This window comes from Anolis carolinensis, unplaced genomic scaffold, assembly GCF_035594765.1.
Source record: "Anolis carolinensis isolate JA03-04 unplaced genomic scaffold, rAnoCar3.1.pri scaffold_9, whole genome shotgun sequence".
Classification (NCBI taxonomy): domain Eukaryota; kingdom Metazoa; phylum Chordata; class Lepidosauria; order Squamata; family Dactyloidae; genus Anolis; species Anolis carolinensis.
Window position 1 is genome coordinate 5110708 of NW_026943820.1, and position 26667 is coordinate 5137374.

The 26667-nt window shown below is 44.5% G+C and overlaps 3 protein-coding genes and 1 long non-coding RNA gene across 5 annotated transcripts in view; 2 read left to right on the plus strand and 2 right to left on the minus strand.

The window, feature by feature from the left end:
• tango6 (transport and golgi organization 6 homolog) overlaps positions 1-4726 on the plus strand; it is a 54588-nt gene extending 49862 nt beyond the window's left edge. Inside the window, exons 17-18 of the mRNA XM_062961506.1 lie at positions 367-480; positions 3893-4726. Coding sequence (XP_062817576.1) covers positions 367-480; positions 3893-4069 — 291 coding nt within the window. The 3' untranslated portion in view covers positions 4070-4726. The remainder of the gene's footprint in view (positions 1-366; positions 481-3892) is intronic.
• On the minus strand, positions 1-7075 carry LOC134293570 (uncharacterized). Its single transcript, XR_010000523.1, has 2 exons — positions 6811-7075; positions 1-588 (listed from the first exon to the last, which is right to left on the minus strand). It is a non-coding gene; the product is annotated as an uncharacterized LOC134293570 (long non-coding RNA).
• has3 (hyaluronan synthase 3) lies at positions 6649-24436 on the plus strand. 2 transcript variants are annotated; one of them, XM_016998601.2, is made up of 4 exons: positions 6649-6782; positions 15928-16566; positions 19200-19301; positions 20512-24436. In XM_016998601.2, exons 2-4 carry the CDS (start codon positions 15928-15930, stop codon positions 21436-21438), a joined length of 1668 nt encoding a protein of 555 aa, XP_016854090.1. In that variant the 5' UTR covers positions 6649-6782; the 3' UTR covers positions 21439-24436. The 2 variants fall into 2 exon arrangements, with proteins under 2 accessions (XP_016854090.1, XP_016854091.2); XM_016998602.2 differs by lacking the exon at positions 6649-6782 and adding an exon at positions 12127-12506.
• chtf8 (chromosome transmission fidelity factor 8) lies at positions 24303-26660 on the minus strand. Its single transcript, XM_003229413.4, has 3 exons — positions 26507-26660; positions 26301-26421; positions 24303-24758 (listed from the first exon to the last, which is right to left on the minus strand). Exons 1-3 carry the CDS (start codon positions 26530-26532, stop codon positions 24570-24572), a joined length of 336 nt encoding a protein of 111 aa, XP_003229461.2. The 5' UTR covers positions 26533-26660; the 3' UTR covers positions 24303-24569.
• Positions 26661-26667: the final 7 nt, after the last annotated feature.

The window sequence follows — 26667 nt, forward strand, 5'->3', positions numbered from 1 at the left end:
GGTAGGTCTTACTTTCAGGGGAGGCCTTATATTTAGCAATTGAGCAAAACTTCTACTAGGTCTTATTTTTCGGGGATGTCTTATTTTCAGGGAAACAGGGTAGGACATATAGAGTGAGGAGCAATAAGAAGGTACCATATAATTTTCACATCTGGTTCTTTGTTTCACCAAATGCACACACACATTCATTTTGCAGCCATTGTTCCCAAAGCGGTTTCTTTACACCCACCATTTGCAACGTGGACCTCCACGGGGTACGTGAGCCATCTTGGGGCTTTTGATGCCTTCCAGACCTCCACTAACCCAGCCATTAACCCGAGAACCACTGCCAGGGACTTCTTCACCCTCTCCTTGTCTTTGGTGCAGGTGACTTCGTGCTTGACGTCCATCGTGAAGACTGACCGCGAGGCGGAGGTGCGGAGGGCCGCTGTCCACGTGGTGGTGCTTCTGCTTCGAGGGCTCAGCGAGGAGGCTCTGGAGGTGAGGAGGAGGAGGCCTCTTCGTGGTCTTCTCTTATGCCTCCTTCTCTCTATGGCTTATTGTTCTTTAAGTTGAGTCTGATGCTCTGCATCAAGCCGGTGTTCCCACCTGAAGCAAATAGAGACTCTCTAATTGTGGCAGGCATCAGCCACAAAAAATAGATTGGATGCTAGGAATGTGCATGAAAATTTTTCCTTCGTGCTATCGTTTCATTTCAACCGTTCGTCTACACAAAACGGATGGCGACATTTTCGTAGAAAACAAGAGGTGACACAAAAATGAAAACCGCAGTCATTGTGCTTGCTTTCGTTTTCCTTTCGTACTGGCAGAGGGCTGCTTTCCCATTAAATCGGATGTGGACCAATAATAATACAGTAGGTCTCACTTATCCAACACTCGCTTATCCAACGTTCTGGATTATCCAACTCATTTTTGTAGTTTTCTTCTTAAGTTTGATTAGTGTGTAAGTCAGAACAGGTACATTTTTAAGTGTAACTCCAGCCATACACACACGCACACACATATACACATATATATGGCTGGAGTTACACTTTATACAGTAGAGTCTCACTTATCCAATGTTCTGGATTATCCAACACATTTTTGTAGTCAATGTTTTCAATACATCATAATATTTTGGTGCTAAATTCATAAATACAGTAATTTAATACATAGCATTACTGCATATTGAACTACTTTTTCTGTCAAATTTGTTGTATAACCTGATGTTTTGGTGCTTAATTTGTAAAATCATAACCTAATTTGGTGTTTAATAGGCTTTTCATAATGCCTCCTTATTATCCAACATATTTGCTTATCCAACATTCTGCTGGCCCATTTATGTTGGATAAGTGAGACTGTACTGTAATTTTATTTTTATACCCCGCCTCCATCTCCCCCGAAGGGGACTCGTGGCGGCTTACATGGGCCAAGCCCGGATAAAAACAATAACAATATAAAATACAGTAGAGTCTCACTTATCCAAGCTAAACGGGCCGGCAGAAGCTTCGATAAGCGAATATCTTGGATTTTAAGAACGGAATAAGGAAAAGCCTATTAAACATCAAATTAGGTTATGATTTTACAAATTAAGCACCAAAACATCATGTTTTACAACAAATTTGACAGAAAAAGTAGTTCAATACGCAGTAATGTTATGTTGTAATTACTGTATTTACAAATTTAGCACCAAAATATCACGATATATTGAAAACGTTGACTACAAAAATGGCTTGGATTATCCAGAGATTTGGATAAGCGAGGCTTGGATAAGTGAGACTCTACTGTACATCAATAGACAAAACAAACACAATTATAAAATTTAAACATTAACCTATAAAAACAAATAAACTTAATAAAACATGACATTAAAAATGTCGAGGTTGTAATAATAGACTGGGTAAAGTGCACCTTGAAAAGTTGCAAACACGAGATAACTGATAAAGTGCTGCAATGGATATTAATAATAATATTCATATTAATAACGATCGTTACTCTGGGACCCTAAGCCGAGTCTGAGAGAGGTCTGCTTCCCCATGACCACTGATGTGTGCCAATGGGTGTTAATATTATTAATTACAATAGTACTCTGGGGAAGACGGTAGGCTGTTAGGAATTGTTAGGAAGTTTGCCCTAAGGCAAACTTTAACCAAACACCAGATTTGTTTTGGTTTTGTCTTTGAGGCTGAGAGTGTGCGACTCACCCAAATGCATTTCCATGGCTGAGCAGGGTTTCAAACCCTAGTCTCCCCATTGTAGCCCAATGTTGTAATCTCTGGCTCTCTGCCGAGCGATATTGAACTAAACATAATTAAATTGGCCACTACACTTACTGTGATATTGACCATTTAGTCCTTGCATTGCCAGATTTGAGCAGCAAAGGACTGTTTCCCGGTGCAATCTACTGCTGCCTGCACAGGCTGCATCGTAAACATTTACAGGATGCAACGGGAGGCTGCAGGGCTCTTTCAAGTATTTTTCCCGCTGCACTTGGATTCCTCTGTAATTGCATATTGTGGAATCCCAGGATTTGTCGGGTCGGTGAGGACATTGCCGTCCAATAGGAATCCTGGTCCCACCCCATGAAACGTTCCTTTCCGTCCCAAAATTATCAGCATTGCAGTCAGTTTAGAAATCATCTGAGCATTTAGATAGAGAGTTTAGCCATACAAAGCAATGCAAATGGAAGAGTCCTCGGTCCACTTTCTGTATTATGTGGACCGAAGATATATTTCTTTTGTAGAGAGGAAGGACTCCTATTTTTGCTGTCATCACACTGCAAGCTTCATGACACTTTAGGTTATTGGCGCTGTTCTGAGTTCAAATTGTTTTATATACTAGTGGTTTTGTTTTGTGTTGTACTGTGTGTTTGGGCCCGTGGTGGTGCAGCGTATTAAAGCACTGAGCTGCTGAACTTGCAGATCAAAAAGTCGCAGGTTCGAATTCAGGGAACAGAATGAGCGCCCGCTGTTAGCTCCAGCTTCTGCCAACCTAGCAGTTCGAAAACATGCAAATGTGAGATTAATAGCTACTGCTCTGGCGGGAAGGTAACAGTGCTCCATGCAGTCATGCCTATGGCCACATGACTTTGGAGGTGTCTATGGACAACTCCGGCTCTTCAGTTTAGAAATGGAGATGAGCACCAAACCCCTAGAGTCGGACACAACTGGACTTTGTCTATTACTGTGTGTTTATTTTATGTCTTGTTTAAGACACTTTGTGCCATATGTAAGCCGCCCTGAGTCCCTACGGGGAGATGGAGGCAGGGTACAAAATAAAAATAAAGTTATATATCAATCCCAGTACCCCTTAGAATGTAACCACAGCATTATAAGGGATACCAAAGGGCTGTGACTATGTTGCATGAAAGAGACCTTAGAATCCAGACGTGGAGGCAGTACGAGGGCCTTGTATTGTTGTAACTGTAATACGTCCCCCGTATTATTATTGTTGTTGTTGTTGTTCGCCCTCGAGTCACACTCTCTCAGCCTCAGAGGAAGGCTGCAATGACAAGGCAAGCCTGAACAAATCTTGCCAGGAAAGCCCCAGGAACAAACTTTCCCGAGAGCCTTGATGGTAAAAGGTTGTCTTTTATCACCTTTGATTGACGCCCGTTTACAGATCCAAAGAGAGAACCCGGCTGGGAGAAGTCGGATTTAATTTACAATACAAATTAAAGCAAAATGCAGTTCAAAGAGTGGATAACACAAAAGGGGTTTTCAAAGTGAGAATGATTGCCTTAAAACAGAGAAGTGTTGAGAAAACGTTGCCAGGAGATGGCAAGGTTCATCTGAGAGGTTAGAAAAGTTTCTTTGTTGGACCTTCTAAAAAACCACAGGCTTTCCCCAACCTCTGGGTCCTGCTTTGCATTCAGGTTATGACCCAAGTTCCTCTTTGTCTTTCTCAACCGCAGGTCCTCAGGGACGTGGTGCTGGACCTCTACCGCCTGCTGAAGTCCGTGGTGAGGCACGAGGAGGACGGGGCCACGGTTTTGCATGCTCAGTTGGCTTTGGAGGAGCTGGACGGCATCATGAGGCGGCTTCTGTTCCCACCTCAGGCTTTGGAGAAGAAGATCCAGGTCCTCCCATAGTCCAGAAGCCAGTGCTATTCATGAAAGGGGTATGGCGGGACCCCCATGGTTTTCCAAACACCGCCCTGGACCCAACTCTGCTCCTTGCATTGACTGCACTGTCCAGAAACGTAATTTCAACATCAATCCGAGGGTCACCAGAGCTCTGCAGGAGTTTCTTCCTTTCCATTGATGCTCTTAATGTCCTTTCCATCACTAGTGTTTTATTGATTGAAATCACAACATCGAATGCTTCTGTGCTGCAGGGATGCAGCTGCTCCCGAAATCTGCCTGGCCACCCAGTGTCCTCAGATGACCCTCAGGACTTCACCAGGAAAAGCAAGACCTGGGCATAGCAGGGATGGAGACGGCAATGGCTTACAACCGGACCTCTTTCAGTTCCATTCCAGATGGAAACAAGGGCTCGCGAGAAGCAGAAGCCTGGGAAGAGAGTGAGCTCCTCCTGTGTTGTTATAGCTAGGAATCAAGGTGTCGTCGTGCCTTCAAGTTGTTTCCAACATAAGACAATCCTAAACCCAATGCATCCCAGGTGTGTCCAGAAGGGATTTGTATGCTTTCCTCTGAGGCTGTGAGAATGCAACTCCGTTTGGCCGAGTCTTAGGAGTTTGAATCCCAGGCAATGTTCCTCCCCTCCAAATAAACTAAACCAAATGACCAGCCTGATTGTGGGGCAGCCTTCTTGGGAAAAGCAGCCCCCAAATTTGGGTGCAAAACAGATCCGGAAGAGGGACCAAACCCCTCTGCAGAACTTTGGGAGGCAATGGCTGATGCTGCCCAGGTTGCATTAATAATAATAACAACAACAATAACATTATTTTTGTATCCAGCCTCCATCTGTCTAAAGGGACTCGAGGCAGCTTACACAGGGACGAGCCCAAAACAACAGCATAGCTTACATACAAACATTAATTTAAAACAGTAATTTAAAACTGTATAACAATAAAATATCAACAACATAGCATAACAATTACTGTAAAAACCTAACTACTTTAATAATTACAAGAAGGAGATTGGAAGACAACCCCAGGGCCATCCAGTCCATCCAGCAGGGTGGCCTTTTGCAGTTGGCAGATCGTAATTTTGTCAATGTCTATTGTTTCCAAATTCCGGCTGAGATCTTTTGGCACGGCACCCAGTGTGCCAATCACCACCGGGACCACCTGCACTAGTTTCTGCCAGAGTCTTTGAAGTTCAATCTTGAGGTCCTGTTGTTTTTCGCCAATGCGACTGTCACCTGGGATGGCGACATCAATGATCCAAACCTTTTTCTTTTCCACAACTGTGATGTCTGGTGTGTTGTGTTCCAGAACTTTGTCAGTCTGGATTCGGAAGTCCCACAGTATCTTTGCGTCCTCATTTTCCGATATTTTTGCAGGTTTGTGATCCCACCAGTTCTTTGCTGCAGGGAGGTGGTACTTGAGGCATAAGTTCCAATGAATCATTTGGGCCACATAGTTGTGCCTCTGTTTGTAGTCTGTCTGTGCAATTTTCTTACAGCAGCTGAGGATATGATCAATGGTTTCGTCGGTTTCCTTGCACAGTCTGCATTTTGGGTCATCAGCTGATTTTTCGATCTTGGCCTGAATTGCCTTTGTCCTGATGGCTTGCTCCTGGGCTGCAAGGATCAGGCCTTCTGTCTCCTTGTTCAGGGTCCCATTCCTGAGCCAGAGCCAGGTCTTCTTCTTATCAGCTTTTCCTTCAATTTTGTCAAGGAACTTTCCATGCAGTGTTTTGTTGTGCCAGCTGTCAGCTCTAGTTTGTAGTGCGGTTTTCTTGTACTGGTTTTTTGTTTGCTGTGCTTTGAGGAGTTTCTGATTTTTGACTTCAATCAAAGCAGGTTCTTCACTTTGCTTATTATTATTATTATTATTATTATTATTATTATTATTATTATTATTATTATTATGCCAGGGATAGCTCTGCAAAACCTCTGTTTGAGGTTGCTCTTCCTGCATTCCTTTGCAGAGGAAAGGCACCTATCATTATTATTATTATTATTATTATTGTGATGATGATGATTTACTCCTTGCCTGGTTCTCTGCTGAAGCTTTGTCTCTTTTATTTTTGATCCCTTCTTTTCCCCCTTTTGCAATGTTTTGTTGTGCCAGCTGTCAGCTCTAGTTTGTAGTGCGGTTTTCTTGTACTGTTTTTTTTGTCTGCTGTGCTTTGAGGAGTTTCTGATTTTTGACTTCAATCAAAGCAGGTTCTTCACTATTATTATTATTATTATCATTATTATTATGCCAGGGATAGCTCTGCAAAACCGCTGCTTGAGGTTGCTCTTCCTGCATTCCTTTGCAGAGGGAGGGCACCTATCATCATTATCATTATTATTATTATTATTATTATTATTATTATTATTATTATTATTATTATGTTCTGCTTGCCTGGTTCTCCGCTGAAGCTTTGTCTCTTTTATTTTTGATCCCTTCTTTCTTTCCCCCCTTTTGCCCCGCCTGCTCTTCCCTCCCTCCTTCTTTCCCCAACCGGCTGGCGCTTGAATGGAAAGTCTCTTTGGCTGCAATGATTCTGCCTCTGCAAGAACAAGGCGAGGAGGGGCGGGCATCTGGTTCCCACCTTGCCAAGGCATCGCTGCTGCCGCTGCCACCGCTGCTCCCTCTCCCCCCTTTCCTCTCCCCTTCCCCAGTCCCCCCGCCCCAGAGAGAGAGGCCCAAGACCCCCAGCCAGGAGGAGGAGGAGAAGCAAGGGAAAGGTAAGCACAATGGAGCATCCTTCCTTACCTGCAAGGGGATGGTGGGCGGAAAGGTTACCTGGCTGCTCTCCTTGCGGCAGAGAGAGAGCGAGCGAGGCTGGGCACCCCCATGCCAGCACAGCCCCCTTTGTCTGTGGGGAAGGGGCTGCCAACCAGGACTCAGGGCTGCTGTCCCGAGGAAGAGAGGAAGGGGATCGTATTGGTCATTTATACGAGGCCCAATCTGTATTCTCTCATTGAGTCTCATTGACAAATGGCTCTGAATCAGAATCATAGAAGGGACCCTAAAGGCCATCCAGTCTAACCCCCTTCTGCCAGGAAACAAGACACAATCCAAGCCCTCCTGAGAGATGGCCATCCATGCTCTGAATCGGGCACTAAAGGCCATCCAGTCTAACCCCCTTCTGCCAGGAAACAAGACACAATCCAAGCCGTCCTGAGAGATGGCCATCCAGGCTCTGAATCGGGCACTAAAGGCCATCCAGTCTAATCCCCTTACATCAGGAAACAAGACACAATCCAAGCCCTCCTGACAGATGGCCATCCATGCTCTGAATCGAGCACTAAAGGCCATCCAGTCTAACCCCCTTCTGCCAGGAAACAAGACACAATCCAAGCCCTCCTGACAGATGGCCATCCATGCTCTGAATCGAGCACTAAAGGCCATCCAGTCTAATCCCCTTACATCAGGAAACAAGACATAATCCAAGCCCTCCTGACAGATGGCCATCCATGCTCTGAATCGGGCACTAAAGGCCATCCAGTCTAATCCCCTTACATCAGGAAACAAGACACAATCCAAGCCCTCCTGACAGATGGTCATCCAGGCTCTGAATCAGGCACTAAAGGTTATCAAGTCTAACCCCCTTCTGCCAGGAAACAAGACACAATCCAAACCCTCCTGACAGATAGCCATCCAGGCTCTGAAATGGGTCCTAAAGGCCATCCAGTCTAATCCCCTTCCGCCAGGAAAGAAGACACAATCCAAGCCGTCCTGACAGATGGCCATCCAGGCTCAGAATCGGGCCCTAAAAGCCATTCAGTCTAACCCCCTTCCACCAGGAAACAAGACACAATCTAAGCCCTCTTGACAGATGGCCGTCCAGGCTCTGAATCGGGCCCTAAAGGCCATCCAGTCTAATCCCCTTCCACCAGGAAACAAGACACAATCCAAGCCCGCCTGACAGATGGCCATCCAGGCTCTGAATCGGGCCCTAAAGGCCATCCAGTCTAATCCCCTTCTGCCAGGAAACAAGACATGGAGCCTCCGGTGGCTTAGGGGATAAAAGCCTCGTGACTTGAAGGTTGGGTTGCTGATCTGAAAGCTGCCAGGTTCGAATCCCACCCAGGGAGAACGAGGATGAGCTTCCTCTATCAGCTCCAGCTCCATCCAGGGACATGAGAGAAGCCTCCCACAAGGATGGTAAAACATCACAACATCCGGTCGTCCCCTGGGCAACGTCCTTGCAGACGGCCAATTCTCTCACTCCAGAAGCAACTCCGGTTGCTCCTGACACGAAAAAAAGGAAACAAGACACAATCCAAGCCCTCCTGACAGATAGCCATGCAGGCTCTGAATCGGAATCCTAGAAGAGACCCTAAAGGCCATCCAGTCTAACTCCCATCAGGAAACGACACAATCCAAGCCCTCTTGAGAGGTGGCCATCCAGGTTCTGAATCGGAATCATAATCAGAAGGGACCCTAAAGGCCATCCAGTCTAACTTCCGTCAGGAAAGAAGATACAATCCAAGCCCTCCTGAGAGATGGCCATCCAGGCTCTGAATCGGAATTGTAGAGACAAGAGACCCTAAAGGCCATCCAGTCTAACTCCCATCAGGAAAGAAGATACAATCCAAGCCCTCGGGATAGAAAACACAATCCAAATCCTCCCGACAGACGCCCATCCAGTCTTTGCGTAAAGACTTCCAGAGAAGGCAACTCACATATACTCAATGGACATATATATACTCAATTGTCAAACTGCTCTTAGACTCAAGAAGGTCTTTGTAATGTTTAGGACACATCTCTTTTCCTGCCATTTGTACCAGCAGCACGTTGTGAGGTTTGTTGGGAACCAGGCAAGTGGGGTTTATATATCTGTGGAATTAATGTCCAGGGTGGGAGAAAGAACTCTTATATCTATTGGAGGCAAGTGTTAATGTTGCCATTGTCCACCTTGATTCGCACTGAATGGCCTTGCAGCTTCAAAGCCTGGCTGTTTCTTCCCCAAAGCTCTTTAAAGCAGGTATGGGCAAACTTACCAGCTGTTAGGAATTGCGGGAGTTCAAAGCCTGGCTGCTTCCTGCCTGGGGGAATCCTTTGTTAGGTAGTGTTAGCTGGCCCTGATTGTTTCCTGTCTGACAAATTATTCCAATGGGCAGGAAGCAGCTAGGCTTTGTAGCTGAAAAGCCATTCAGTGCTAATCAAAGTGGCCAAGGGCAACTTTGTAGTCCAAAACATATTCAGGGCTGAAGTTTGCCCATGCCTAGCACAGAAGCACTATATAATTTTTTTATTTTATAGGATTTTTTTTAATGGGATAGGATTCATTTACCTCTTCATTTGTACTTTGGGAAGTTGGTCTCCTTCCCGTTCATGGCGTCGGAATTACAATCTCCCGGGAAACCTCTGCCGTCTTTTGGCTATATTTAACTTCTCCGCCTCCTCTTCTTTACACGCTTTACACGCATGAAGTCTGCGTGTGGGCTGGAAGCGGCGGGCAAGTGAGGACAGGATCCCGGGTAGGAGTCGGAAGAAGATGGGGCTCCGAGTGCGGATCCTCTGCTATCGAGTCTCATGTGCCATTGAATTTAATGTGCACCTCAATTTTCAAAACCCATGTTCCAGAAGCATTCTCTCCTGACGTTACGCCCACCTCTATGAGGTTGTGAGGTCTGTTGGAAACTAGGCAAGTGGGGTTGATATATCTCCAGGGCGGGAGAAAGAACTCTTGTCTGCTCGAGGCAAGTGTGAATGTTGCAATTAATCACCTTGATTAGCATTGAATAGCCTTGCAGCTTCAAAGCCTGGCTGCTTCCTCTCCAAAAGCTCTTTATCTACATTAAAAACTTTTGGGTTGCGACTCCCAGAATCCACCAACCCACCCACCCCCGCCATGGGTTATATTTCAGCAGGTGGTTTGTAGCATCGGAAACTCGTTTATTATTGATCACTCCATTGCGCTTGTTCAATGGATGGAGAATGAGTCCGCAGGTGAGCCGGCAAAGGTGAGCCTTACCTGGCCTAGACCCTTACCTGCATCTCCCAACATCCCCAAGATATGGGTTTGGGCAGGAAAAAGGCAGGGTATAAAAATAAAATTATTATTATTATTATTATTAACAAGGCGAGGATAAAGGTTTACCTGTATCAGGTGTGCCTTCCTTTCAATCATCCTTTAGGAAGAGTTTCTAACTTCCCTTTATTCCACTGTATTCATTTTATGCATCCATTCATCAGGGATGAAGTTATGCCCACCTGAATCAGGTGTGCACCTTCATTATTTATTTATTTATTATCATTATTATTAGCGACATTTATATCCCGCCCTATAAATGTGTATTATTATTATTATATTACATTATAATATCATAATCAATATTATATGTATATACAATATATTTTATTATTAACATAGCACAATATAAGCATTATAAATTACTATATTGTACTATAACTGTATTGTAATATTATTAGTAATATTACATGTAATATAAATATACAATGACAATAGTGTATTATTATTATTCTATTGTATTACATTATAACAGGATTATCAATATTATATGCATATATAATATATTATTAGTATATGCTAATAGGGGTATTATATACAGTAGAGTCTCACTTATCCAAGCTAAACGGGCCGGCAGAAGCTTGGATGAGCGAATGTCTTGGATAATAAGGAGAGATTAAGGAAAAGCCTATTAAACATCAAATTTGGTTATGATTTTACAAAATAAGCACCAAAACATCATGTTATACAACAAATTTGACAAAAAAGTAGTTCAATACACAGTAATGCTATGTAGTAATTACTGTATTTATGAATTTAGCACCAAAATATCACGATGTATTGAAAACATTGACTACGAAAATGCGTTGGATAATCCAGAGACTTGGATAAGCGAGGCTTGGATAAGTGGGACTCTACTGTATAAGCATTATAAATTACTATATTATACTATAACACTATATTGTAATATTATTAGCAATATTACATCTATATATATAAAAGAGTGATGGCATCACGGCGACCCACAAAACAACAAAACTACAGGCCCCCCAACCTCGAAATTTGACAACACAACCCATTATCCACGCCTCTAGGTTGATACAACAAAAAGAAAAGAAAAATAAAGTCCTAATTAGAGAGAGAGGAAGAATTGTTTTTATCCAATTGCTGCCAGTTAGAAGGCTAAGCTCCTCCAACTTGGTCTCCTAGCAACCCAATAAAAAAAATAAAAAACACTAAAAATATGATACAATAAAAATACTATAATAACAGAAAATAACTAAAATAATACAAGAAAATAATAAAATATAATAAATAAAAATATAACTTACAATAAAATTAATTTAAAAAATGCAAATAACGTCAAATAAAAATTACACAACAATTTTTAACCAATACCACCACCACTTTGCCACAGCCGGGCACAGCTAGTGTAATATAAATATACAATGACAATAGTGTATTATTATATTGTATTACATTATAATATTATCAATATTATATGCATATACATTATATTATTAACATAGCACAACATAAGCATTATACAGTATATTACTATATTGTACTATAACATTATATCATAATATTGTTAGTAATATTACATGTAATATATACAGTCACAATACTGTATTATTATATTATATTTCATTATAATATTATCAATATTATATCTATATATATAAAAGAGTGATGGCATCACGGCGACCCACAAAACAACAAAACTACAGGCCCCCCAACCTCGAAATTTGACGACACAACCCATCATCCACGGCTCCAGGTTGATACAACAAAAAGAAAAGAAAAATAAAGTCCTAATTAGAGAGAGAGGAATAATTGCTTTTATCCAATTGCTGCCAGTTAGAAGGCTAAGCTCCTCCAACTTGGTCTCCTAGCAACCCAATAAAAAATAATAAAAAACACGAAAAAAATAATTAAAAACACTAAAAAAATTAATACAATAAAATACTATAATAACAGAAAATAACTAAAAATAATACAAGAAAATAATAAAATATAATAAATAAAAAGATAACTTACAATAAAATTAATTTAAAAAATACAAATAACGTCAAATAAAAATGACACAACAATTTTTAACCAATACCACCACCACTTTGCCACAGCAACGCGTGGCTGGGCACAGCTAGTGCATATATATTATATTATTAGTATATGATAATATGAGTATTATATATTATGATATTGTTATTATGAGGCCTTATTCACCCAATTCCTTTCCTTGCACCCCAATATTGGCTCCCACCTACCTTTTGTTTGTTTGTTTCTTTAAAATGGGGCTTTACCTGCCAAGGTTCTCTCCCATCATTGCCTCCTTCTTGGAGAACTTTCCAAGGGGAGGGGGAGACCTTGAAGGTGTTGGGGGGGGGGGGGCACTTGGCTCCTCCCCTTTTCAGGTGGCCACGCCTCTTTACCCTCCCTTTTGCTTAAAAGAGATTTGCTTCCACGCCAAGGGAGCCACGCCACGGTGAGTGGGCCTCTTTTCTTTGGGAGGGTCTCAAGGCTTTGGGGAAACATCTTTTGGGGGTCTACATGGTCCTAAGCCCTAAATGACACTCTTTCTGGAAACAGAAAGGCCATGAGGACCAGAAACTTGGAATAATTTGGATGGAAACTGCCTAGTAGAAATTCATCCCATTTGAGCTGCCTTTGACGCAGTGCTATGGGATGCTGGGAGTTGTAGTTTGGAAAGGCCTTTCACCTTCTTCTGTCCTTCCTCCCAACCAAACTACAACTCCCAGGGATCCCTGGCAATTAAAGAGGGATCAAACTGCATTAATTCTGCGGTGTGGATGCGGCCTTAACCCAGTTTTTGGAAACTGCCTCGCAAATCGTTAGAAAAAGGATGTGAATATGATGATATTTACATTGCTAAAATATACATACATACACAAACACACACATATATATACACACACATACTAAATGTGAAATGGATGCATTGGGGAGTTTTGATGGATTTATTGATAGTATAAACGACATTAGAAAATGACCAACTTCACAAATGGGATGGTACTTATATTGATGAAATATGTATTTATATGAAAATGCAAATGGTATAACTACTGTACATACACAAACACACACATATATATACACACACATACTAAATGTGAAATGGATGCATTGGGGAGTTTTGATGGATTTATTGATAGTATAAACGACATTAGAAAATGACCAACTTTACAAATGGGATGGTACTTATATTGATGAAATATGTATTTATATGAAAATGCAAATGGTATAACTATATATATATATATATATATATTCCCAAAATGCAAATGATATATTGATACATCTAAATGAAAATGTAAATTGTATGATATATATATATATATATATATATATATATATATAAAACTAGCTGTGCCCAGCCACGCGTTGCTGTGGCAAAGTGGTGGTGGTATTGGTTAAAAATTGTTGTGTCATTTTTATTTGACGTTATTTGCAATTATTTATTAATTTTATTGCAAGTTATATTTTTATTTATTATATTTTATTATTTTCTTGTATTATATTTAGTTATTTTCTGTTATAGTATTTTATTGTATTAATTTTTAGTGTTTTTTATTATTTTTTATTGGGTTGCTAGGAGACCAAGTTGGAGGAGCTTAGCCTTCTAACTGGCAGCAATTGGATAAAAGCAATTATTCCTCTCCCTCTAATTAGGACTTTATTTTTCTTTTCTTTTTGTTGTATCAACCTAGAGCTGTGGATGATGGGTTGTGTTGTCAAATTTCGAGGTTGGGGGGCCTGTAGTTTTGTTGTTTTGTGGGTCGCCGTGATGCCATCACTCTTTTATATATATAGATACAGTAGAGTCTCACTTATCCAAGCTAAACGGGCCGGCAGAAGCTTGGATAAGCGAATAACTTGGATAATAAGGAGGGATTAAGGAAAAGCCTATCAAACATCAAATTAGGTTATGATTTTACAAATTAAGCACCAAAACTTCATGTTATTCAACAAATTTGACAGAAAAAGTAGTTCAATACGCAGTAATGTTATGTTGTAATTACTGTATTTACGAATTTAGCACCAAAATATCACGATATATTGAAAACATTGACTACAAAAATGGCTTGGATTATCCAGAGGCTTGGATAAGCGAGGCTTGGATTAGTGAGATTCTACTGTATATGCAAATAATATAGCAACACGCATATATGGAAATGGTACAACACACTCACACACACACATATATATGTAAATTGTATGATTGCATATCTCTGCAAATGGTGTAATGATAAGGTTGATGTGGGTTTTCCAGGCTGTATGGCCATGTTCCAGAAGCATTTTCTCCTGACGTTTCACCCACTTCTATGGTAAGCATCCTCAGAGGCTGTGAGGTCTGTTGGAAAAACTAAGCAAAGAAGGTTTATATATCTGCAAAGGTTTATATATCTGTTGGAGGCGAGTCTGACTGTTGCAAGTAATCACCTGGATTAGCATTGAAAAGCCATACAGCTTCAAGGCCTGGCTGATTCCTGCCTGGAGGAATCTTTTGTTGGGAGGTGTTAGCTGGCCTTGATTGTGTAATGATACTTATCCTGCTTTAGAAAGGGAGGAGAGACTGCTGGGTTGGTGGGTGTGTCCCTCGCTCCTCACTCTCAAAGGCTGGGTTGCCATCTGTTGGGGGTGTTTTGATTGTGCTTTTCCTACATAGCAGATTGGGGTTGGACTGGATGGCCCCTGAGGTGGTTATTATTATTATTATTATTATTATTATTGTATGACACAGCAAACAAGATAGATATGCTGGATTTCGTATCACAAAATCACAAGTCGAACACTTCCTAAGTGTCTAGGACTGTGTCATGTATTTTCGGATGATGCTGCAGATCCCAGTCGGGTGGCCTTTTGCAGTTGGCAGATCGTAATTTTGTCAATGTCTATTGTTTCCAAATGCCGGCTGAGATCTTTTGGCACGGCACCCAATGTGCCGATCACCGCCGGGACCACCTGCACTGGTTTCTGCCATAGTCTTTGAAGTTCAATCTTGAGGTCCTGATAGCGGCTGAGTTTTCCCTGTTGTTTTTCGTCAATTTGACGGTCACCTGGGAGGGCGACATCAATGATCCAAACCTTTTTCTTTTCCACAACTGTGATGTCTGGTGTGTTGTGTTCCAGAACTTTGTCAGTCTGGATTCAGAAGTCCCACAGTATCTTTGCGTGCTCATTTTCCACAACCTTTGCAGGTTTGTGATCCCACCAGTTCTTTGCTGCTGGGAGGTGGTACTTGAGGCATAAGTTCCAATGGATCATTTGGGCCACATAGTTGTGCCTCTGTTTGTAGTCTGTCTGTGCGATTTTCGTACAGCAGCTGAGGATATGATCAATGGTTTCGTTGGTTTCCTTGCACAGTCTGCATTTTGGGTCATCAGCTGATTTTTCAATCTTGGCCTGAATTGCCTTTGTTCCGATGTCTTGCTCCTGGGCTGCAAGGATCAGGCCTTCTCTCTCCTTCTTCAGGGTCCCATTTGTGAGCCAGAGCCAGGTCTTCTCCTTATCAGCTTTTCCTTCAATTTTGTCAAGGAACTTTCCATGCAGTGTTTTGTTGTGCCAGCTGTCAGCTCTAGTTTGTAGTACGGTTTTCTTGTACTGATTCTTTGTCTGCTGTGCTTTGAGGAGTTTCTGATTTTTGACTTCAATCAAAGCAGGTTCTTCACTTTGCTTTACATATTCTGCCAGGGCATGTATTATTATTATTATTATTATTATTATTATTATTATTATTATTATTATTATTATTACTACTACTACTACTACTACAGTGGCCATTTGTTGGGGGTGCTGTGATTGTGGCTTTCCTTCCTGGCAGACTGGGGTTGGACTAGATGACCGATGGGCTCCCTGTGACTCTCCCGTTCTTCCTCCCTTTGCAGATGCCCTGGAGCCTCTCCTTGGTGCTGCGTGTTCTGGGGACCGGCCTCTTTGCGCTGGCGGTGCTGGGGGCCATCCTGGCGGCCTACGTGACAGGCTACCAGTTCATCCACACGGAGCAGCACTTCCTCTCCTTCGGCCTCTATGGGGCCATCCTGGGCCTGCACCTGGGCGCCCAGAGCCTCTTTGCCTTCCTGGAGCACCGCCGCATGCGCCGCGAGCCCACCCGGCCCCTCAAGCTGCCCGGCCCCCGCGTGGCCCTCTGCATCGCCGCCTTCCAGGAGGACCCCGACTACCTGCGCCAGTGCCTGCGCTCCGTGCGCCGCATCTCCTTCCCGGGCCTCAGGGTGGTCCTGGTGGTGGACGGCAACAGCCGCGAGGACGCCTACATGCTGGACATCTTCCGGGAGGTCCTGGGCGCCGACGGCAGCGGAGGGAGCAGCGGCTTCTACATCTGGAGAAGCAACTTCCACACCGACGGAGACGGGGAGACCGAGGCGGGGCGGCGCAAGGCCGAGAGCCACATCCAGCGCCTGGTCCGGATCCACAGCTACTGCTGCATCATGCAGAAGTGGGGCGGCAAGCGGGAGGTCATGTACACCGCCTTCCGGGCCCTCGGGGACTCCGTCGACTACGTCCAGGTGGGAACACAGACGCCGGGGATGTAATGTGGCACCACTTTTACTGCAGTAGCTCAGTGCTACAGGGTTGTGGTGGTAAACGTTGTGTAAATTGAGGCCCCACAGTATACAGTATATTTATTTAAGGCTGCATCTATACAGGCAGTCCCCAAGTTATGAACAAGATAGGTTTGGTAGGTTTCTTCTTAAGTTTGATTGGTGTGTAAGTCAGAACAGGTACATTTTTAAGTGTAACTCCAGCCATACACACACGCACACACATATACACATATATATGGCTGGAGTTACGCTTTATACAGTAGAGTCTCACTTATCCAACGTTCTGGATTATCCAACGCATTTTTGTAGTCTACATTTTCAATACGTCGTGATATTTTGGTGCTAAATTTGTAAATACAGTAATTACAACATAACATTACTGCGTATTGAACTACTTTTTCTGTTAAATTTGTTGTTAAACATGATGTTTTGCTGCTTAATTTGTAAACTCATAACGTAATTTGATGTGTAATAGGCTTTTCCTTAATCCCTCCTTATTATCCAACGTATTTGCTTATCCAATGTTCTGCCGGCCCGTTTATGTTGGATAAGTGAGACTCTACTGTATATGCAATGTCTTTCATACAGATCAAGTAGACAGAACATATTGCAAAGAACAAAAATAACTTTCTGGCCTTGCATCACACAATTTAGTGCAAGTATTAAGACACAAATAGTTTTCAGTTCATCAAGTGTGTGTGAGTGTATAGTAGAGTCTCACTTATCCAACAAACGGGCCAGCAGAACATTGGATAAGCGAATATGTTGGATAATAAGGAGGGATTAAGGAAAAGTCTGTTAAACATCAAATTAGGTTATGATTCTACAAATTAAGCACCAAAACATGTTATACAACAAATTTGGCAGAAAAAGTAGTTCAATATGCAGTAATGCTATGTAGTAATTACTTTATTTACAAATTTAGCACCAAAATATCACGATGTATTGAAAACACTGACTACAAAAATCCCTTGGATAATCCAGAACCTTGGATAAGTGAGACTCTACTGTACTAGCTGTGCCCGGCCACGTGTTGCTGCAGCATAGTCCTAAGTGGGGTTTTCTTCATGGCATTTAAGGTGGCCTAGAAAGGATTCCCCTAGATATAAAGCAGCCAGGCTCTGAAGTTGCAAGGCTATTCGATGGTATTCAATTGGCCAACAATGGAGTTCCTTAGATATGAAGCAGCCAGGCTTTGAAGCTGCAAGGTCACTCCTTTGAAAGTGATGAGTATTATGACCAAATCTGGTGTGATTTGGCCCAGTGGTTTTGTTGTTAACTCAGTCCTAATTATGCGCATTACATTTTTATATATAGAGATGTACAGTATATGCATATGGCTGAAGTTACAGTTTTAAAAATGCCTGTTCCAACTTACCACACAATTTAAATTTATGCATGCTTTGGATAACATTAGGAAGGGTTAACACTCGTGTACCTTTCCCTTGCTTATATACATTTAAGGTTGCATCTATGCTGTGTGATATGAGCCTTAACTACCAGGACTCAATGCTATGGGATCCTGGGAGCTGTAGTCGGGTAGGATATTTAGGCTGTGTCTATACTGGAGAATCAATGTGGTTTGACACCACTTGAACTGCCATGGCTCACAGACTCGATTTTGTGCATAGAATGATACTATATGCACATACATATATATTTGGAACATGGTTTCCAAAGGTGAATTCTCTGCCCCCTGCTGCTGGGCACAACAATTGACAGGCAGGTCTTCCTCCCGTTCAGGTGAGAACTCTTTTCCTGCTATTTTAATCTATGGCTCCATTGAGTCCCAGTCTCCGTAGCAGCAGAAAAACAAGCTTCGCAGCAAGACCTCCTTTCAAATATTTATATATGGCTCTCTCAGCCTTCTCTTCTCCAAGCTAAAACACATTCACATCAAGATTCTGTTTTCCAGTCAGGTGTTCTTTAAGCACTTGGATTGTAGTCTTCAGGATCTTAAGAACACAATTTTTTTTTTTGGGGGGGGGGGGAAGTCATCAGTGGAAACATCATGTTGTCATCATAATCATTACTAATTGGCCATCGTTTTTGTTGTATAGCCATGATATTATTCTTCAATTGTGTATTTTTAAACGTTTGAACTTTGGCTTCTTTCTGACTGTTGCCCTTTAGATTTCTTTGTTTTTTGTGGGTCTCCTCTCTGCTGATCTGGCTCTATCTTTCATATGTATGGATGGATACGTATATGTGTACATATGTGGCGCAGCGGGTTAAACCGCTGAGCTGTTGAACTTGCTGAACGAAAGGTTGGCGGTTTGAATCCATGGAGCGGAATGAGCTCCAGCTGTTAGCCTCAGCTTTTGCCAACCTAGCAGATCGAAAACATGCAAATGTGAGTAGATCAATAGGTACCGCTCTGGCGGGAAGGTAACGGCGCTCCATGCAGTCATGCCAGTGGCCACATGAGCTTGGAGGTGTCTACGGACAACACCGGCTCTTCGGCTTAGAAATAGAGATGAGCACCAAACCCCTGAGTCGGACACGACTGCACTTAATGTCAGGGGAAAACCTTTACCTTTACCCTGTGTGTATATATATATGAACATCTATATCTCTTTCTATATATTTGGCAGGTGTGTGACTCTGACACCGTTCTGGACCCGGCTTGCACGGTGGAGATGCTGCGCATCATGGAGGAGGACCCCCGTGTTGGCGGCGTCGGCGGAGATGTCCAGGTGAGGGTCTACACGGTCCTTTAAACAGTTTCCAAGGGCTGCTCCACAATGTCTTCCTGCATAAGGAGGTTGGACTAGATGGCCCTTGGGAGCCCTTTTCGGCTCTGGGATTCAGTCTTTCCATCTGCTATAATTCCGTAATGTGAGAGAAGCCCCAACAGGTTTGATCTGGCATAGAAGCTTCCTTGGATGGCTGCCCGCCTTGTCAGAGCTGGCAGACGTAGTTCCCGCTGGGAGAGAGATATTTATATACCTGCTGAAGTGGGTGCAGGAGCGTGGCCAAGAATGGGGAGGCAAAAGGTGTCCGCAGGTGGGGATTGCAATGGTTGGCGGTGATCCCAGCAGGGTATTATTATTCCTATTACGATATTATTATTATTTTATGACACAGCAAACTAGATAGATATGCTGGATTTCGTATCACAAAATCACAAATCGAACACTTCCCAAGTGTCTAGGACTGTGTGATGTATTTTCAGATGATGCGCAGAGATCCTAGTCGGGTGGCCTTTTGCAGTTGGCAGATCGTAATTTTGTCAATGTCTATTGTTTCCAAATGCCAGCTGAGATCTTTTGGCACGGCACCCAATATGCCCATCACCACTGGGACCATTCTAAAAATAATAATAATAGTAATTATTATTATTACCACATTTCTTCAATGGTAAGAGGCGATTGATTGTGAGGCGAACCCTAATGTCAGTACCACCATCACCAATTAGATGTACAATGATTTTTAGAGATGAGCCTCCAGTGGATCAGTGTGTTAAAGCGCTGAGCTGCTGAACTTGCAGACCAAAAGGTCCCAGGTTCAAATCCCGGGAGCGGAATGAGCGCCCGCTGTTAGCCCCAGCTCCTGCCAACCTAGCAGTTCGAAAACATGCAAATGTGAGTAGATCAATAGGTACCGCTCTGGCGGGAAGGTAACGGCGCTCCATGCAGTCATGCCAGTGGCCACATGACCTTGGAGGTGTCTACGGACAACGCTGGCTCTTCAGCTTAGAAATGGAGATGAGCACCAACCCCCAGAGTCAGACATGACTGGACTTAACATCAGGGGAAAACCTTTACCTTTTTATTTATTATATGGGAAAAAGTGTGTGTTGTAATGGAAGAAATGCAGTATTGCCATCTCTTAGGTGCCAATGGGATGCTGATCCTTTCTTTCTCTGTTTCCATCCCAACATTGTCGTCCTCCTGCTCTTTGCAGATCCTGAACAAGTACGACTCGTGGCTGTCCTTCCTGAGCAGCGTGCGCTACTGGGTGGCCTTCAACGTAGAGCGGGCCTGCCAGTCCTACTTCGGCTGCGTCCAGTGCATCAGTGGCCCGCTGGGCATGTATCGCAACGCCTTGCTGCAGCGCTTCCTGGAGGACTGGTACCAGCAGAGCTTCCTGGGCAGCCGCTGCAGCTTCGGGGACGACCGGCACCTGACCAACCGGGTGCTGAGCCTGGGCTTCCGGACCAAGTACACGGCCCGCTCTCGGTGCCTGACGGAGACGCCCACCCGGTACCTGCGCTGGCTGAACCAGCAGACGCGCTGGAGCAAGTCCTACTTCCGGGAGTGGCTCTACAGCGCCCTCTGGTTCCACAAGCACCACCTCTGGATGACCTACGAGTCGGTGGTGACCGGCTTCTTCCCCTTCTTTCTGGTGGCCACCGTGGTCCGGCTCTTCTACCGCGGCCGCCTATGGAACATCCTGCTCTTCCTGCTGACCGTCCAGCTGGTGGGCATCCTCAAGGCCGCCTACGCCTGCCTCCTACGCGGCAGCGCCGAGATGCTCTTCATGTCCCTCTACTCTCTGCTCTACATGTCCAGCCTCCTCCCGGCCAAGCTCTTCGCCATTGCCACCATCACCAAGTCCGGCTGGGGCACCTCCGGCCGCCGGACCCTGGCAGTCAACTTCATGGGCCTGGTGCCCGTCTCGCTCTGGGCAGCCGTGCTGCTGGGGGGTCTGGCCTACACCGCCTGCAGCCAGGACCTCTTCTCTGACACCGAGCTGGTCTTCCTAGTCTCTGGCGCCGTTCTCTACGCCTGCTACTGGGTGGCCCTCCTCGCCCTCTACCTGGCCGTCGTAGCCCGGCGCTGCGGCACCAAGACCCAGGAGGCGTGCGTCCTGGCCTTCGCAGAGGTCTGAGCCTCAGGGTGGGAGGGGAGGTGTTGCAGGGAGGGGGGAGGGGGTGTGCAATAAGGGGGAGGGTCCAGCAGCCCTGCTTCCAGTGGCCTTGACTCTGTGCCGAAGAAAGCCAGCCTCAGAAGGAAGCCGGAAGGTCAAGAAGGAAGCTGGGATTCCCATCTTGATGGGGGAATGGCTTGGGGCCACCTTCTTTGCTTTAAGGACATCTAGCCCCCTAAATAGATTACAATCTCAAGAAGGAAGACGGATTCCCATCTTGGAAGCTCTTACGACTTTAACAAAAGGCATCCAACCCCCAAATCCACCTTGGAAGGTCAAGAAGGAAGCCAGGATTCCCATCTTGGAAGCTCTTGGGTCTTTGACAAAAGGTATCCAGCCCCAAAAGCCACCTTGGAAGGACAAGAAGGAAGCCAGGATTCCCATCTTGGAGGCTCTTGGTATCCAGCCCCAAAAGCCATCTTGGAAGGTCAAGAAGGAAGCCGGGATTCCCATCTTGGAAGCTCTTGGGACTTTGACAAAAGGTATCCAGCCCCAAAAGCCACCTTGGAAGGACAAAAAGGAAGCCAGGATTCCCATCTTGGAGGCTCTTGGTATCCAGCCCCAAAAGCCATCTTGGAAGGTCAAGAAGGAAGCCGGGATTCCCATCTTGGAAGCTCTTGGGACTTTGATAGCTCATCCAGCCCCATAAGGAAACGGAAAGGTCAGGGAAGGAAGGCGGGATTCCCATCTCTGGTGCTGCTGGGATGCTTTTTGGTGCTGCTCCTGTAGAAGCCCACCGACTCCAGGAAAAGCTTCCACTGCCATCGGATCTGTCTTTGACCGGCACCATTCTGCTCAGAGGACACTGCCGTACACAGCAGGGCGGCAAGGGGCAAAGAGGACCTTCTGTTCAGGGTATAATCAAAACGGAAGCCGGGGTGGGTGGGTCGGGGTCCTACCGGGAGCAATAAGCCCTTTTGCGGGGACCGACCGAAGAAGAAGCGTCGCTGTTAGCTTTGGACTCTCCTTGCGGAGCTCTTCAAGGAGCCTTTAAGTGTTTATTCCTTTTCTGACAAGCAAATGGGGGTCCAATTGGGACCACTATGATGTGCCAGTGGGGTGACAATGGGAGATTGGTTCCTTGCCTTTGGCTGACTTGAGAAGGGAAGCTGCAGGAGGGGAAAATCCTCCTTTTGTTGTTTTTTGGGGAGGGCAGACAGCATGGTGAAAATGTCTCCCATGCTGCTTTAGAGGCATTTTTTAAAGAAACGGTTATATTTTGGACAGTCAGGGTTTAGCCCTCGAGGTCTCTTTCGGGGCGAATGTGGTTCCTTTTAAGAAACGCTGTCCATTTGTGACATGGTGCTGAGGAACGTGGGCCTCCTTCGGCACAAACAGAATACTTGAAATGTTTCCCAGGGTCCTTTTTATGGCAAACCCGCAGCCGAAATGAATGTGACTAAACCAGTTGCAAACTTGGGGAAGCCGGTGCTTGGACCATGGCACACAGGGACCCCTTCATTTGTGGGAAGGGGATTCTGGGTGTCATAGTCCTTGAGAACCCATCTCCAGGTTTCTATGACGTGGACCATCTATTCTTACTTGCATTAGCAGACTAATCTTGCAGGGAATGGGTTTCTCTTGAAGCCCATTTTTGTGGTGCTCCGTTCTTACATCCGGTCCATGTCTTGCACCAGCAGGGAGGGCACAGAGGTTCATCCAAAAAGAATTCAAGCCCTTCCCAAAGTCATGCCGAGCCTAATACTGTGATCGGGACCTTTTTCCTTGGTGCTTCTCTTCCGGCGCTCTTATTTCCCTGGTGCTAGACCAACCCAAGGCACAAGGCATTTCCAACTCAGAGAGGGAAACCGAAATAAGAGGTGCTGCTACCTTTGTCGCTCAATCTGAAAGCCTTACCTTTGGTTCTTAACCTATAATTCTTCCTTTTAGCAAAAAGGCATTTCAGGGGATCACTGGGCAGCTGGCACCAAGCTCTGATCCAAAGGAGGTGGGCACCTTTTATGGCAAAGCCACACTATTAGGCTTTCCTATGTGTTGCTGGGTAACCGGAAGACAGCACTTAGCTACTTAGAATTACTTCTTGCAAGTTCAGTGGTGGACAATTTAGATTCTTGAAAATGGGCTTCCTATTCTTCCTTCAGTTCTGAAAAACACATTTTTTAAAAGGCAGGATAATCTGTGTTTTACACAACATTTTGATAATGTTTGAGCAATAGTGGTGAAAGAGTTGTGAGTGAATGGCTCTCTGCAGTGTCTGGATACGACTTCTTTATGATCATTACCTCTCTTCCTTTTATTGGTGAAAATGAATTCCAGGTCATAACCTATAACATATTAGATTCCGAATGAGGTGTGCAAACTTAATGGAATTTGGTTTGACTTTGCAAGAGCTAAGCATTGGGCCTTCAAAAGCAGAGAGAAGTAGGGTTCTGTTTATATTTTTAGTGGACAGGAGACTTCCCTGCACACAACTCAGGCAGCAAAAAGTATGTTCTCTGTAGCCAAACTAACATGACTAGACTGGTCATTTGATCAGTCAACGGGCAGTTTAAGCCCATCTTTGCCCAACACTGTGACAAAAGTTGGAGACCCTCCCCACAAAACCCCAGCTTCCTTCCTTGCAATGAATGTCTGGTTATGCTGCTTTTACTCTTCCCAGCTCTGCTGCCTTCTCCTGCCTGTGCTGGTCCCAGGCAAAGCGAAGGGAAGGACTCTATGTCCCATCAGCCCCTTCCTCTGGCTGCTTTCCCTCCTCGCCCCACTCCTTTTTCTACATTGACATGTTTGTTTCTCTTATTTAAGATGACCTTTGTAGGACCTTTTGTCCAGCTCTTTCATAAGGACAACAGTCGACCAATTCAGAATTATTTGTAAGAACGTATTTATTTTTTAACCTGTGTTCTTTTTGTACTTTTTTTAAAGGGAGGGCAAGGTTTGAGTCCGTTTGTTTTTTTACGACAATGCCTTTGTTACGGTTAATAAAAGTCCTTGGAAATAAGACGGTGTCCTTTGGGGTTCGCTTCCTCCCAGCTTTACTAGCATGATCCGGGGACGGAGGGCAGCAAACAAGAAGCTCCATTCCCTTGTGCTCCTTGATTTGGAGACTCAGTTCGTGATAAGAACGTGCTGCTTCAGGCCTTCTTGGCCACATTGGTGATGATGGGCTTTGGCCGTGTTTTGAAGAGGAGCTTCTTCTTGATGAGGGCGGTCACGGAATAGCCGCTTGCTTCACCCGGCTTTGTCAGGACGGCAAAGGGCTTCTCCAGGCGAACGACCTTCCCGTAGAGGATGTGGTGCCCCACAATGAGCACCGGAGTGCCCTGAGGACAATCAAGGGGGACAGTTAATGCTCAGGTGGGGGTCCCTTCTCAATCTAGTGCAGGCATGGGCCAACTTCAGCCCTCCAGGTGTTTTGGACTGCAATTCTCACAATTCCTAACAGCCAACAATGTCATGTAGCAACTAAAAAGGCAATGGGATTTTGGGCTGCATAAATAAGTCTAGTGTCTAGATTCAGGGAAGTCGTGCTACTGTATCTCTATTCGGCCTTGGTCAGATCACACCTGGAATCACACTGTGTCCCATGATGGGCACCACAACTTAATGGAGATGTTGACTCTAAGCTGGAATGTATCCAGAGGAGGGCGACTCAAAGGATCAAGGGTCTGGAGAACAAGCCCTATGAGGAGTGGCTAAAAGAGCAGGGCATGTTTAATCTGCAGAAGAGAGGCTGAGAGGAGACATGAGGGTCATGTACTAATAATATAATTTATATACATATAATATTGATAATATAATGCAATACAAATTTTATTTAATACATTTATATCCCGCTCTTCTCACCCCGAAGGGGACTCAGAGCGGCTTACAAATCAAATGTACATACAATCTATTAGCATAGTGCAATATAAGCATTAAATTACTAATTGTTAATATATCATTATATGGTAATATTAGTAATATATTTAATAATATATAATTAGTATAACTATTATAATTGTATATTTATATTACATGTAATATCACTAATATTACAATATAGTCTTATAGTACAATATAGTAATTTATAATGCTTATATTGTGCTATGTTTATAATATACTAGCTGTGCCCGGCCACGCGTTGCTGTGGCGAAGTATGGTGGTATGGGAAATAAAGTATTGAGGAACTGGTGGTAGTTAAGGTAAAGGGTCCCCTGGGCTGAGTGGGTTGCTAGGAGACCAAGTGAGCTGAGCTTAGCCTTCTAACTGGCAGCAATTGGATAAAAACAATTATTCCTCTCCCTCTAATTAGGACTTTATTTTTCTTTTCTTTTTGTTGTATCAACCTAGAGGCATGGATGAGGGGTTGTGCTGTCAATATTCGAGGTTGTGGGGTGCTTACTTTTGTTGTTTTGTCCGCTGCCGTGATGCCATCACTCTTTTATATATATAGAAAGATTGTATGTACACATAATTTGTAAGCCAGCCCGAGTCTCTTTCGAGGTGAGAAGGGTGGGATATAAATATTGCTAATAAATAAATGTATCAAGATGTGAGGGGACGTCATAGGGAGGAGGGAGCAAGCTTGTTTTCTGCTGCCCTGGAGACTAGGACATGGAACAATGGCTTCAAATTACAGGAAGTTTAGGAAGAACTTCCAAAGTGTGAGAGAGATCTGTTCAGCAGTGGAACTCTCTGCTCTGGAGTGTGGCTGAGGGGCAAAAGGAAGGGGCCTGAGGCTATGAGGAATGGTGGGAGTTGAAGTCCAAAACACCTGGAGGGCCTAAGTTGGCCCAGGCCTGTCTTAGATGGTGTCCTGCCTGGCAGAAAGGGGGCTGGTCTGGATGGCCTCTGGGGGCCCTTCCCAGGTCTATGATGCTCACCTCCTTGGTGTAGTGGAGGTCCCCCAGGAGTTTCTCCTCCAGCCCTGCCCCAGAGCGGGCCTCCAGCTCCCCTTGCAGCTCCATCAGGACCCATTCTGGAAGGCCTGCGTCCCCATCTGACCTACAACAGGCCCAAATAGGGAGATTCAGGGGCTGGGGCTCCAGGTGGAAGGGGTTCCAAGGGGGCCACGGAGGAGGAGACTCACCTGGGGGCGACCAGCAGCTGCACCATAGCCGGACAAACCCAAACAATTCTTGGCTTTCAAGTGGATCCACGTTTCCCGGCTTGTCTAAGTGTATGAGGGGAAAAAGCCGCTTTCCCGCGCTTTTCTAAGTGTGTGAGGAAAAACCCCTTCCTCCGGAAGTC

What these genes read in the sequence shown, in the direction of transcription:
- has3 (XM_016998601.2), top strand. Translation starts at nt 15,928, where the DNA reads ATGCCCTGGAGCCTCTCCTTGGTGCTGCGTGTTCTGGGGACCGGCCTC. An exon ending in ACTCCGTCGACTACGTCCAG is followed by an intron (nt 16,567 to 19,199) that starts GTGGGAACACAG and finishes TATATTTGGCAG; the next exon opens with GTGTGTGACTCTGACACCGT. An exon ending in GCGTCGGCGGAGATGTCCAG is followed by an intron (nt 19,302 to 20,511) that starts GTGAGGGTCTAC and finishes TGCTCTTTGCAG; the next exon opens with ATCCTGAACAAGTACGACTC.
- chtf8 (XM_003229413.4), bottom strand. Translation starts at nt 26,532, where the DNA reads ATGGTGCAGCTGCTGGTCGCCCCCAG. An exon ending in CAGCTGCTGGTCGCCCCCAG is followed by an intron (nt 26,422 to 26,506) that starts GTGAGTCTCCTC and finishes GGCCTGTTGTAG; the next exon opens with GTCAGATGGGGACGCAGGCC. An exon ending in ACCTCCACTACACCAAGGAG is followed by an intron (nt 24,759 to 26,300) that starts GTGAGCATCATA and finishes GATTGTCCTCAG; the next exon opens with GGCACTCCGGTGCTCATTGT.